The sequence below is a fragment of the Beta vulgaris genome, chromosome 7 (assembly GCF_026745355.1).
Source record: "Beta vulgaris subsp. vulgaris cultivar EL10 chromosome 7, EL10.2, whole genome shotgun sequence".
In the NCBI taxonomy this organism is placed as follows: Eukaryota; Viridiplantae; Streptophyta; class Magnoliopsida; order Caryophyllales; family Amaranthaceae; genus Beta; species Beta vulgaris.
Window position 1 is genome coordinate 59,822,444 of NC_079208.1, and position 14,791 is coordinate 59,837,234.

Genomic DNA, 14,791 nt, shown 5'->3' on the forward strand with positions numbered 1-14,791 from the left:
GGATTTATGCATGGTTGCGGAGTGAAGGAGTACTCTCTCCGTCTCATTTTATAATTTCCGTTTTACTTGGGCACGGAGATTAAGGAAAGAATGATTATTAATTATTATGTATTTGTATTAGGAGTTGTTGTGTTTTTTGGAATTATTGTCATAAAAAATGAAAAGGAAGTAGAACATTAAATGGTGGGCATGTGAAAAGAGGAGAAAGAAAGTAAAAAAAAAAAAATTGTTCTTATACAGAATCAATGAGATTGAAGAAATATAAAATGAAGGTGTCAAAAACCCATGTGAAAAGGTGGAGATAGAGAGTAAAAAGTGATGTTCAAAAATGAAAATAAGGGAAATAGGAATAATATTTTGGAATACCCAAAATGAAATATCGAAATTATAAAATGAGATGGAGGGAGTATATGAATTATCTTTGCACTCTTCAATCATATTTTCTACAGCAATTGTTCAACATTTTATCCTGATTTTACTACATATAATATTTACACCCTCTTCTTGAAAATGAATACTTATCGTTTTAATTCTTCATATACAAATGTAATACTTCGTCAGTTCAATCACTAGTTCATCACATAAATAGTAGAATTACTTGCATTAGCTTTAAGACAACTATGTTTATACACATAGGTAATATAAACATTCTTTTTCTGATCTCTTGTTTTCTTTTGTTTATGTTCAAACAATTCTATGTATGCACTTTACTTTACTTTACATCTACATCTTAGTACTCTAAATTTTATGAATAGTGCAAGCAACACCTCTACGTACTGCACACTAGAGTAATGCATAATGAACATATAACGTGTAAGTTTAATATACAAACTTTTGTACTTGAGTTGAAACCGCTTGCACGATACAACGGGGTGTTTGGCAATTAGAGTTTTGGACTACTTTTAGAGTTTTAACTAGTCAAAAACTCTAAAAGGGGTATTTGGTAAAAGAGAGTTTTGGAATAAAAACTTTCAAAATGAAAAAACTCCTAATAAGAGCTTTTTCTTTAGAGGATTAGGTAAAAAATATGTTAATAATAATACTACCCGGCCCATGTGTATTAAAATGTCTATAAATGTAATTTCACACAAGCAAATGGCAATAAGCTTTTAGTAATCAGTTAAATGTTACCAAATACATTTATAAAAAGAAGTTGTCAAATCAACAGTCAAATCTGCTTAACAAAAAGTTAAAACTCTAACAGCTAAACTCTAAACTCTATTTACCAAACAGGACCGATATGTGCTGCATAATAAGCCTATAAAAAGTCTAAAAATTGAATTAATTGTTGGACACATTAGAGAAAATATTGTGTATTTGTGTTATCATCCATATGACTCTTATCTCCCCTAAAAGTCACATTAATTCATTTGCAAGATTACAAATTTAAGTGTAACCTAAGTCTCTCACTCAAAAAAAAACTATCACAAAGAAGAGATAGTTCTAATTGAGTAGATAATCTAGTGCAAATTGTCCAATAAATGAGAATCTTTCAGTCTGACAATGTAAAAGACAATTGACAATTTGACATTGTAATTACTAATTACCACATAATTAGCTCACTAATTAGTGCTGGATACAACTGTATTGACAGTATAGTGTGATCACAAACATTTGGCTGTCACCAACACAACAACATGAAAATTCGTTGACTTATACCTCTATTTTAGTTTGACCATCTATCTAGCTTAACTGCTTAATTACTCCAAATCCCCTATTATTATCCCTACTTATCGGATTAAACAAACATATAACAAGATTCATGCTATCCTTTATTTAAGGAACTAATCTTGATGATGCTCTCGACATACGTTTAATCACATCAAATGATGTCATATTAGATGGAACTTAAAAAACTAATACTTCCTCCGTCCCAAAATATAGTTCTCATTTTCCTCTTTTTACGGTAATTTATGCAAGTATAATCTAGCTAAGAGGAATAATAAAGATTTTTTGTTTATTGAAATAAATGATGTATGGGAAAAGATGATTTTATGAGAGAGAATAGAGAATAATTGGTGAAAAAACATTAATTGTAACATTTTGGTTGAATGTTAAGGAAAAAACAAAATTCAAGAAGCAAATAAATGATGGGACACGGTTTTTCTAGACAAATTACGGAAAAATGTGGAATCAAATATGAAAATGAGAACTATATTTTGGGACACCCAAAATGAAAATGGGAATTATTCCCTCCGTTTCATTTTAATCTACACACTTACACTTTTCACGCATGCCAATGTAAAACTTTGAAGACATATATCTTTAGTTTTGTATTTGAAAATATTATAAAAAGTACATATTAATAAAATACACACTAAGACGAATCTAACAAGATCCCACATGACTATATTTTTATTCAGGCATAAATCACAAACGAGAGTCAAAGTGTAATGTGTGAATAGTGTAAAATGTCAAAGTGTGTAGATTAATATGAAACGGAGGGAGTATATTTTAAGACGGATGGAGTACTTGATTAAGGACATAATTGAAGGACCACTTCACTTATTACCTCTTGTGCATAGTTTAAGGTCAGATCTATAGAGAAAATTTGTAAAAGATGACAATTTTGGTTCATAAAAAGATTGTATAAATCTTTTGATATCAACTAGAAGATATACGCCAGGGTGCCTCAAATCAGTCTAGATATACTAGACTCTTATCAAATTGTTAATACCAAGTTTTATTTGCAGTAGTTTAGTAGATTTGAGAATCTGTGTAATGTTGTTTGGTAAACAAGTTTGCAAGAGTTGGTGTGTAGGCATATTAATTGGTCAAACTGCTAATAGAGTAATAGATCTTCAATTTTATTTTATTATTCAGTAGGTGTAAGATATTGTGATCCAATTGTTGGTTATACAACTTTATTTTTTGTAAGTATTTAACTTAACTTTTAGGTAGTCTTGTACACTACTTTTTTCGTACAAATTACTTGATACCGTTTGACTTTATAGATTCTAGTTTTTGTATTAAAAATTAGGAAAATGATATACATAGCCCTAAGGGCTATGTATAACATGGTTAAAATAGAAATAAAATATTGAATCAAGCATTTATCACATCAATTGATGTGAAAATATGTCTTGAATTCTTAAATTGTTTCTATTTAAAGAAATGTATTTAATGCTTATATATAGCCCTAAGGGCTACATATAACATTACTTATTCAGCTTTTCATTCAATCCTTGTAAACGATAAGGTTTGAGCTCCTCTCGTACGAAGGGTCTCCTAGCCTTCTTTTCCTTACCTTTATAAAAAAAAAGTTCGACTTCTACGATATTTACATACTTTTCTTGGATTGTATTTTGTGATTGATTTCTATATAAGACAAAACATTCATATGAGAGATTGTTAAATTCGTCTTAATATATACTTTTAAAATATCCATTCTTTATAACTTTTACTTTTAGAGAGGGATTAGTTCTCAAGTTTTCAAGTTTTTCTTATAGCTTTTTCATACCTTATTTAAAATCGATTATAACACTTTTAATTTGTTTGGTTTTTGTTTAATCAAAGCATAGAAGACAAGAAGTTGGGTTCATCATCAATAAGGGATTGTTTTCTTGTTTTCTAATTACATAATACATTTTTATTATTTGATTTGATTAGATTCCACCTAAACTGATCTTATGAAATGATGACCTTTTAAAGTTTTAAGCAAGTCATTTGGAGTATTATGAAATGGGTGAGAAATTTCCCAAAAAAACATTATATTGTTGCCAATGATAAACTGATAATGTTAGGAATGATTGATAGTAATGAAGATGCTGTGAAGTAAGCATCTTTGCCACGTGCGGACATATTTCTTCGTCGCTACACTCTATTTTCTAACGTCACACTCTCGTTCGACAACTACTTAATGCACCTGATATGTTGGCTAGGTTATGTGGCTATGAAAATTGCCTAAGTGTGGGATTTAGGACGCAAGTGAAATGTTTTAGAAAATAATGCTTTATATTAATAACAAAGGAATACAAATGATGAGTTCTGTTGGATGGTTTGTACAAATGAATGGGACGTTGTTTATAGGCCTACCCTACCCTGAATCTAGAGAGTTTCATAACCTCCTCAATTGGAGGATTCTACACAAGGTTGCCTAGAACATTGAACACACTCTACAAGCTTATTTACAAGAGGAGCATTCAAGGCTTTTCTAGAAGCTTCCGAAGCACCATTGACGATGCTCTTGCACCGTCATATGATTTCGGGCTTCAAATCTAAAATGTGGTCTGACCATTATTTTTGTTTGCCCAAAATATGACAGACCCCCAAATTCGAGCCTATATGGAGCTCTTTTGGACCACCGGATGCCTTATGGCAGCAAGGCCATCTTTGGGCCGTCGGCCCGTCGCAAAGCACCCAACCCAGTGCTGCTGCCCAACGGCTTTGTAGGGGATTTTAGCGATGAGTTGTGACAATCAACTAATTAGCTAGTACGTTGTGTGGTGAAGATGGTAAGCCAAAGGATTGAACTTCATTCCATGATTTTGATGATAACAAATTAAACCACTTGACAACTAGCTTAGTTTATAAGTTGTAGGAGTATATGTGTAAACTAAAGTTTGTCGAGTGCTACCAAGAAAAAAGATTTGGTGATTTAAAATGGTGCTTCAATAGGTATCTAATTGTACGTATCTAATCTAATTATCATTCTTGAAGAACTTAGAATTATGCAACCCAAATTTATTAACTGGAATTTGTGTTGTGCCCTCTAGAATATATTCTTTTTGCCACTAATTATTGTCTTACAAAGGGGTGAAGTCAGAAATTTATAGTTATGGGAGCTAAATGAGGAAAAAAAAGTGAATTTTATTGTCAAGAGGACTCGACCTCCTAACCACTCAAACTTTAACCAAGCCAATAACCACTAAGAAAACAATCTCCTTCAAGTCTATAAAAGGCCTTATCTATACTAATATATTAAAAGGCGTGCGTAAGCCAAAAACGGTGCCACGTGGCGCTCTCCCTATGGAGTTTTAGTTCATGTAATCCATGTATAATAAAAAAAATTAGAAACTGCATAAAATAGGTTTTGATCCCGTGACCTCAAGTTCATGTACTAAAGTTTTAACCACTAGACCAAGTTGTATTTAGTGCTATCATATCAAAGTACAATATTAATAAATGAAATATTTCTTACCCGGGGCTATGCCCGGACCTAATAACTAGTTTATATATAAACAAAGTACTACAAGGGCCTAATTGAAAACATATGGACCATGGGAGTGTGTTGCAGCCTTGCAGGGTTAGGCCCCTGCCAGTCCCCCATGTAGCTTCCCCATGATTTTACACCTTCTCATTACTCCCTAATTACTAAAATTAATATAGAATAACATTTAACAATCTTAAAATATAAAAAATATAGCCCCACAAAACACTTGTACATCATTCAGGTCAACAAATTAGTTCAAAATTAATAAAATGACGATAAAAGTTCATCTTTGTCTATAATTTTCCTAAGAAAATATGAGTTGGGGGCTCCTTCAAACTTTTTACACCACAAAACATCATTCCCAAAATTGTTAAATTCAAAGACTTTTACAAGCTACGACTCACCTCAATATAGAACATAAATGTGATTGGTCATTTGAAAATAAAGACATAAAATCACACTATTATCATATCGTACAAATCCATAAAATTCTATCCTTTAATTCACCTATTGAATTATAGTGTGGATACCATCTACCTTACTTGTAAAAGTCTTATAGAATGATATCCAAAATCTAAAATCGAGTCTTGTCGATATTACAATACTTAGGACATGTTATCTTCAACTTATAAAATAAGTTTTATGTTCAATAAGTTCATATCAGGTGTAATCAGGTTTGATCAGGTCTAACACAACACTCAAATTAAGGTCCAATAAAAGTCAATCAACTCTAATAAGTTCAATTAAAGTTTTCTAAGGTGAAGAGAACACACCCTTATACGCTCATTTACCACCGAATCATGGTGATGGCCTGATAAGTGATAGGTCGGTCTATAGTCTATACTCCCTCTGTTTCAAAATATAAGGCATTCACGCTTTACGAAAATTTGCTTTGACCACAAATATCTCTCAAATACGATAAATAAAAATTATAAAAATTATACCGTTGGATTCGTCTTGAAAAATACTATAAAAATATTATTTTTTAAATTTTTTTATCAACATAAATTGAGAGTGATTAGCGGTCAAAGTTCGACCCCGAACCTCGTGCGTGCCTTATATTGTGAAACGAAAGGAGTAGTCTATACTCTTATTACTCTATACTTCATCCCACAAATCCACAATAACTCAATTACAGAAATCAAGGCCCATCAAATTTATCAGCCCAACAAGTGAACCTCTCAATCACTGCACACTCTCTCTCTCCTAATTTCACCAAAAACCCATTTCTCCAAATTCTCTCTCCACCATAAAAAAAAACTTACAATCTCCGACGCCCAAATGTGGCGGCGCTTTCTATCACCGGCGATTTCAACCACGCGCCACCACCACCACCACCACAACCTCTCCAATTTCACCTCAATCGCCGCCGCAACCGCAGCTTTTAACGACGTTTCTTCAAACTTCTCGCGTTTTTACTCCGCAAAACCCTCGAAATCGACGCTTTCAAAGGCAAAGAAGAAGTTCAAAGGCGACGGAAAACACGACGATGTCGGTGGTAGCTCCGCCGCTGAGCTGGACGCTGACGTGGAAGGAGAACAACTTCGATTAAGGTTGTTGGCTGAGGATGACAAGGATCGGTCTCTTGATGTAGGCCCCAATGGTCTTCCTCTATTCACCTCTACTTCTTCTCTCTCTCTCCTCTCTCACAAAGATACTTGCTCTTACATGAAATTCAGGTTTTTATTTCTCATCTCTTTCGCTTTTTTTCGTGTTATACTTCCTTCGTTCTGAAATAAATGAAATGCTTATTGTTATATGTGCGAGCTTTTCGAGAGAAATGTTTCATTTATTTTATAGAGTATTGGATTAATTGGAAATGTAATTTGATTGATGTTTGTGGAAAATTGAAGAATGGAAGATTTGAATGCGGTGTTGCCGGAAGGATTGCCGAGTGGTATGTTGAAAGAGTTTGAAGATACGAAACGTGTTGCATTATTGATTCGTCAGAGTTTTTTGGATCTTCGTGATAATTTTAGGCGTATTGTTGATCCTCCTTCCTGGTCTTCTCCTTCTAGCAAAGGTACATTTCATTTCTAAAACCCTAAACCCCAATATCTTGCGTAATGTATAGTTGTAGAGGTTAAATTTATGTAGTTGTGATATTAATATATAGTCGTAGAAGTTAAATATATGTAGTTGTGATCGAATTTCATTAATATATAGTGTAGAAGTTAAATATATGTAGTTGTGATCCAATTTCATTAATATATAGTCGTAGAAGTAAAATATATGTAGTTGTTATCGAATTTCGTTAATATATACAGTCGTATTTGTTGAATATATGCGGTCGTAGTGGAATGTAAATTGAACTAGATCGGACATGGCTCTTTCTCAGTATCCTGTCTTGAATTTGTAAACCATTAGTTGTGTTGTAGTGAATGTGCATGCTCTGTGAGACTGTGACTAATCAAAGTGTTTGTGAGCTTGTATTACACTTTTTTTTATCTAGCTTGAGATTGGAATTCTAGATACTTAAGCACAATGAGGTTATTTAGCTCTCCCCTCGAAAAAAAAAAAAATTGTGAATGCCATGAAAATGATACTTGACATGTTCTTGCTATTGCATTTATTTTGAGCGTGAAATGAATCCCCGAGGTTGTGTATTTGTTATTTACCCATTGACTTTCCCATATGTTTTGATATGACTTAGGCTTTCTGAGTTTTGTGGTAAATGAGAATTTTGGAGTCACTGTAAATTTTTCTCCTGGAAAGATGATTATTCTGCTGATGACACTTTCTACCATATACCATGCTGATGATTTTGCCACAAGGAAGTTTATTGTTTGTGTTGACATTTTTACAGCACCAAAAGTTAGAAAACAGATTGTCTTGGATGGTCCCCGAAGCTGTGGGAAGAGTATTGCGCTTGCAATGCTTGCTCATTGGGCTCGCGATGAAGGTTGGCTAGTTTTGTATTCCCCTAAAGGTCGTGACTGGACCCATGGTGGATTTTTCTATAAGAACCCACAAACTGGGCTTTGGGATACCCCTGTTCAGGCTGAAAATATTTTGAAGGCAAGTTCCAGTCTGTCTTTAAATCTTGTGATTAACATTAAGAAGTTGCTTTGAGTTGACTATATTATCATATATCAAGATGTCTCCAAGGTAGGCAGGATGTTACCTTAAATTCTGATATTTCATAGTGCATGACAATCCACATTACTCCAATGCCTGTGAAATAATCTCCCTCCTAGAGCAGGGTGAGGGATCCAATGTGTGCAACCTACATGAGGTTTTTTTTATATTAGATACTTGATCTGAAACACAGCCTACTTCTCATTACATATACGTTTCCATGTTTACCACTTAATTATTAGTTACAATGTTAAGTTTATGTATAATTTGTTCGATCTTTCCTAAATGCTAATGCATATTGACTTGTAAAATTGATGAAAGTTGAATAGTTACTGAAGTTTCATTACTCTCACTTGCTCTTTAGGACTTCCTCAAATTTAATGAAACCTGCTTGCGACAACTCCCTTGTCAAACATCTGATCCTATTCCTTTGGGAGAAGGTGCTGGTGTGGGATTTTTGAAGGGAGCAGATTCCATGGCGATGCCAGAGGGTTCGACATTATATGATTTAATCCAGACAGGAGTTATTCATTCACATGCTGCTGTTGGAGTGCTTGTCCGTTTGCGGAAGGAGTTATCACTGGTGAAGGATGTTCCAGTGCTTCTCGCAATTGACCAAGTAAGACGTTTTGGCATCTTCAGTGATCTCTATGCTAGCTTGGATTGATGTCCAATACTTACATATGGTCTATGGTTGCAAATTCTTGAGGTCATCTGAGCTTATTTTTCTGGCTTTTGCAGTACAACAATTGGTTTACGTTTAGTGAATACGAAGAAGTTGTTACACCACGCTCTTCCAAACCAATTCATGCTAAAGATATTGCAACAGTAAGAACTCTAAAATTTTTCTCCTCTCTCTCTCACTTGCATGGGGGTGATGGTGCTTGGTCAAGCTAGATGTATGTATGAAGTGGCTCGCATGATTTTTCATAGTTTACTGTAAATCTGTTAATACTGCACAATCAGAAGTTCTCTATGTTGATGGTTCCGTCACTATGTTTTCCGTGAAGGTAAATGCTTTCAGGCCTATGACGCATGATGACATGATGGTCGGTGCATTCTCACACTCAACAGCAGTGGGAAAGCTGCGTAAGGACTTGCCTGGTGTACCAAGTGATGCTCGTATTGACTTCCCTCGGTACACTCTGGATGAAGCTGCAGCCGTATGCCATTATTACCTTAGGTATGCCTTCAGCTTATTGCTATACGTGAAACTTTGCTGACCATATATTCAGTTCTGAGTTGTTATAGCACGTCTGGAGATATTATAATTTTGCATCTTGTCCACCACTTTCTATGGTTTGTCCCCTGTATGTAATGCCCAGAAGCCAAGTGTCTACAAATGCGAGTAAGAAAATTTGTGGGTAATTGCTTGCAATGATCTGTTCCTGAACATACCCCTCAAAAAATATACTACGTTCCTGAATATATGTTTGGTTTCCCTATTATAGCCTTGAGGTTAAGCATTGTTGAATGATCTGCATGAGTAAGGCTTTGAGGTTAACAAATTGGTGCTTCTTTTTTCTGTGGTATTCTTTGGATGTGTCTTTTGTGCCTGGTCTTCATCAGCATTATTCTCATTTCTCAGTGCGCCTTCGTTTTGAGTTATGCCTCTAGTAGTTTATAACTAAAGTATCTTGTGTCGTAAAAGGTGCTCAAATCTAATTGTAAATTTAACATTTTTGCAAATGGTAGGCAAAGGCTTATCCGTCGAGAAGCATTCACAGAGGAGAAATGGAAAAAGATGTATTACCTTGCTAACGGCAATGGATCAGAAATGAGATGGCTATCACCCTTAATGTGGTGATTGAAGTACATCTGTTCTCTGCTAAAGATTGGCATTTGTATTGTGTACCTTCCAATTTTGATTGCTAGCTCAGGAATAATATTCTGTTGTTTCCATGTAAACACCATGGAGTAGTAGCAGCTTATTCATATCTTCTGTTTTCTCTCTTTCTGTTTCCCCCTCTACTCCTTTCTTTGGGGGGGGGGGGGATTTGGAAGAAAGATGGAGAACTCCACTAGCCTCAATATCAAGGCATTTAGTTTGTAAACTTTTTTTGATCAAATTGGTAATAATATGCTTTTTTGAATTTTACTACCTCTTTTTTTTAGTTGTTTATATTGAATTTTAACACTATTCATAGAATGTAAAAATAATAATCAAGTAAAATCTTGTTAGATTTGTCTCAATATAACTTTTTGTAATTTCTACTTATGTATAATTAGAGATATTAAAGATCTATATTGTGCGTTGAAAAATGTGTAAAGGAGAAATGAAACAACTAAAAAAAAATAAAGGAAGCTCATATGGCCATGCCAGGGTATTCTTGTCGATATTGCACTAAAGCCCTGTTTGATAGGACATAAAATATTTTCAGAGTAAAATGATTTACATGAAAAACAAAATTTTAAAATTAGTTTTTTATTGTTTGGTTTCATGTTAGAAAAATGATAAAATGAAAGGAAAATGAAAAGGAAAGTAAGAAGGTAGTGAGAGAGATAGGTAAAACACTTTTCACTCATTGAGAGAGTAATTTTACTACAAGGGAAAATGGTTTTACACTCCTTTACCAACCAAATAATGTAAAACTGAAAATAGAGGAAAATAATTTTCCAGAAAAACGTTTTACGTCCTATCAAATGGAGCCTAAATATTACCTCAAGAATCAAGATCATCCGGAAGTCCTCAATTGTGTTTGAATCAAACCTGTAACTCATGGCACTAGGATTAGCCCACTAGTAAGCGGTTAGCCATTAATAAGTAAAAACCTAATCCACCTCCAATGAGGGCTGAAAATTTAAAGACTGATAATCTGATTTACATAACCAATGATGGTACGAAAGAGTGGTAAAAAATAAAGCTCGCTGCAACAGGAAGAAAGAGATTGCATACAAAAGGGATGGGGAGGAAGCAGAGAGAAACAGAGTTCAAGACATGTTAATAAGAATATGATTTGTATCATTGTATACCACAATTGGTGGCAACAAAATTAGAGAAAGGCAATAATCACATGCCACAATTGGTGGCAAAAAACAATTATATAATCAAAGAATAGTCCTTGGCAAATTGCAAAGTATATCATTGTTTTCGTCCATCCAAGAATACTAATATTAATGAGGCAATGAAATTATAATCGCTAAATCCAGGAAAAACAGTTACTCTGAATTTACTCCGTCCCACGAAATGCTTCCTAAAACCAAGCTTGTACATGAGATTTGTCTGCATTAAATCAAAACTTTAAGTCATACTCACATAAATCAAGACTGGTGCAAGGATGCAACAATGGCAAGCACAAGAATACCGCCTCCATTTTCATTTAGTTGCTCCATATTGACTGTTTACAATTTCAATTTGACCCTAAAAGTTTACAAATATATGAAAACAGATACAATTCTTTAGTAATATGCTATTGAATTCATATCAATGTATACTTTCAATATTTTTTATTTTTTAAAATTTTTCACTAATAGATAAGCAAGTAAATTAATGGTCAAATTATGTGTTGAATGTCATAAATATCAAACTGGAGCAACTTAAAGAAAAAAAAGAGGGGGTGTAAGTGTAACACAAAGTAGCAAAAAAACAGCACTTGCTTCAACTTTTCGGCTAGAAGAGAACAAACAATTGAGAAGCAGCTTAGGCCTTAGGGACTAGGGTGAGTGACTGCTTGGTAACAGGACATATAGGGCGAATTCATACCTGAGCTATTATGAATTTGTCTTGATAAATGGTGCAAGTTCTCCAGAAAACGCAGCCTCTCAATGCAAAAGTGATTTTTGCTCCGTTTTCTCCCGTGAGGATTATATTAAGCTCTATTTTACTGAATGTATTCAAGGTTTGTTCTGCCTCGAAAAGCAATTCGCCACAGCCATCTCCCTTGAAGCCTTTCCAGGTGCCATCCTACGTATAGTAAGCATAAACTAATTACTACTTATCCTAGCAAGATCAACAACAACAAAAAGGCCAAATTCAAAAGGCTTTAATATCAAACATGGTGCACCAAGAGTACCAAGCAGTACTAATTATAATCACCGAGTTGCTAGAAGCGTGGACTATCTTCGAGCACATTAAGAAGGTAGCAAGCTTTGGAAACTGAATCTCAGTATTGTAAACTAAAAGGTTCTTAGTTCTTGAACCTGAAAACCTGAAGGCAGTGCTGAAACGTAGGAAGTGGGAAGCTAAAACAACCAGACATAGGCATTTCTCGCGTTACCTTCTCCTTAACAAAAGTTTTGAGGTGTCAAAACTAATAAGTTTAGATAAGTTGCAAAGATAAATCGAATAATTTAAGTTCCAATAAGTTCCAACACCCCATAAAATAACTGAATCTCAAATTTGTAAACTAAAAGGTTCCTTTTCCTTGAAACTTGGAGGCATGCTGAAACCTAGGAAGCAAACAACCGGATTCAGGCATTTCTCGCGTTCCCTTCTCCTTAACATAAGTTTTATTCCAATAAGTTCAAATAAGTTCCAATAAGTTCTAACACCTCATAAAACGCTCCTAAGCTCCAATAAGTTCAAATTTTCCAATAATGTTAGATAAGTCTAGTCGAGATTAACTCAGCAACAAAACAAGGTGAAGATAACGCACCCTAGTATGAATGTATGATGGATTGCACAAGAAAATAAAAAATTCCCTCTGCTAAATTTTACGTAAAACTCATGTTAAAACAAAAGCTTCATTTCTACGTACTCGTGATCAAAATTAGGTTTTGGTTTGCCAAAATCAAGCAATTTATGTTGCCTAAGTCGGAAATTGACAACTTTAAAATCTACCTCCTACTTTCTATCTTCACAATGGCCATCGAATTTTTCTTTGTTTCTGTAACCAATTAAGGCCCCGTTCTTTTGGACTGAGAAAAACTGAACTGAACGAACGGCACTGAGAGAAACTGAACTGCATAGAGTAAATGGAACTGAACGGAATTGAAAATAAGTCCAAAAACAGGGCCTAGCACATCCACATGTAATGGAATTTCACCAATCATACAATTTGATCAAATATGAGTCATGTTAGGTTCAAAGTGAGGTAACACAAAACCTATACTCAATTCGAAACCATCACGAGAAACAAGTTCATCAAATTTCAGCAACATTAATTTCAATTGTCGTCTTTTTCCAATTAACACATCCACGTGTATTGAAATCTAACCAATTCATACAGTTTGATCAAATATCAATCACGTTATGTTCAAAGTGAGGTAACACAAAACCTATAATTAATTCGAAACCATCACGAACAACAATTTCATCAAATTTCAGCAACATTAATTTCAATTGTCGTCTTCTTCCAATTAACACATCCACATGTACTGAAATCTAACCAATTCATACAATTTGATCAAATATCAATCACGTTATGTTCAAACTGAGGTAACACAAAACCTATAATTAATTCGAAACCATCACGAACAACAATTTCATCAAATTTCAGCAACATTAATTTCAAATTGTCGTCTTCTTCCAATTAAAAACATCCACATGTATTGAAATCTAACCAATTCATACAATTTGATAAAATATCAATCACGTTATGTTCAAACTGAGCTAAAACAAAACCTAAAATTAATTCAAAACTATCATGAACAACAATTTTTTGTATATTGCATCAAATTTCAGCAAATTGAAATTCTAATGTTACTTTTTTTCCAAGAAAAAAACAACAATTGAATGAAAATTGAAGAGAGAGAAAAACTGACTTACACGAGAGCGAAAAATGGAGACGAGAGGAACGCCGGAAGAATCCAATAAAACACGTCCACGTAATCCAGATGAAAGAGGAGAGATTGCGGCGTCGGATACTTTATAGAGAAGATTGTCAAAAGCGTCGAAAAAGCGGACACTTTTTCTATTCTTTTTGACGAATAGATCTATAGGTATTAATGGAATTCCTTGATGAATTTCAACCAATGTTACTTCTTCACTTTCTCTCTCCTCTGAATTTGAACTCAATTTTGTCATTCCAATGAAAATTGACGATTAATTTGAGGTGGAGATTTCACAATTTCAATGTAATGAAGAATGATCATATATTCATAATCCAGGTTGTGTTAGGAGAGAGAGAGAATCGCTCTTTTTCCTCATCTTACCAACTAGGAAGCCGCCAACTCGCGTTTCTTCTACGTATCCTTTTTTTTTGTTTCTACCAAAGTATTTTTTTTGTTTTTATATATGAATCAGATTGACCAAAGTATTACAGACTCCTTGTATTTGTTGATCTGCAGTTATTAATGGAGCCGTTTATTATTTGCACATGTTTTGGAGAAGAACATTGTTGATCTAACGATATTGACTGCATTCGAGTCTAATAAAATCCTTATCATAGAGCCCGAGAATTTCTCATAAAGAGATATGATCGGTTCACCCCAACTTATTTTCAGTCCAGTTCAATTCAATTTAGTTTAGTTCAGCTTTGGATGATACTTTTACTTTCACATATCACTATTTTATTCATTTCAATTTAGCTATTTTATGTCGAAGACAACAAGTCTTACTAATTTATTTAATAAAACAAGAGCATAAACTAAAAACTAAAAACAAAAGGAAAAAAAGGTCTT

General features: G+C 34.0%; 2 protein-coding genes across 2 annotated transcripts; one reads left to right on the top strand and one right to left on the bottom strand.

Moving 5' to 3' along the window:
- Positions 1-6,311: 6,311 nt before the first annotated feature.
- On the top strand, positions 6,312-10,328 carry LOC104900263 (hypothetical protein). The gene is made up of 7 exons (XM_010687646.4): positions 6,312-6,831; positions 7,006-7,175; positions 7,959-8,170; positions 8,595-8,849; positions 8,972-9,058; positions 9,241-9,413; positions 9,926-10,328. The coding sequence occupies exons 1-7, from the start codon at positions 6,434-6,436 to the stop codon at positions 10,035-10,037; spliced, it is 1,407 nt and encodes a 468-aa protein (XP_010685948.2). The 5' UTR covers positions 6,312-6,433; the 3' UTR covers positions 10,038-10,328.
- An 825-nt stretch (positions 10,329-11,153) lies between these two features.
- LOC130589598 (protein LURP-one-related 7) lies at positions 11,154-14,382 on the bottom strand. Its single transcript, XM_057390930.1, has 3 exons — positions 13,938-14,382; positions 11,934-12,134; positions 11,154-11,453 (listed from the first exon to the last, which is right to left on the bottom strand). The coding sequence occupies exons 1-3, from the start codon at positions 14,193-14,195 to the stop codon at positions 11,313-11,315; spliced, it is 600 nt and encodes a 199-aa protein (XP_057246913.1). The 5' UTR covers positions 14,196-14,382; the 3' UTR covers positions 11,154-11,312.
- Positions 14,383-14,791: the final 409 nt, after the last annotated feature.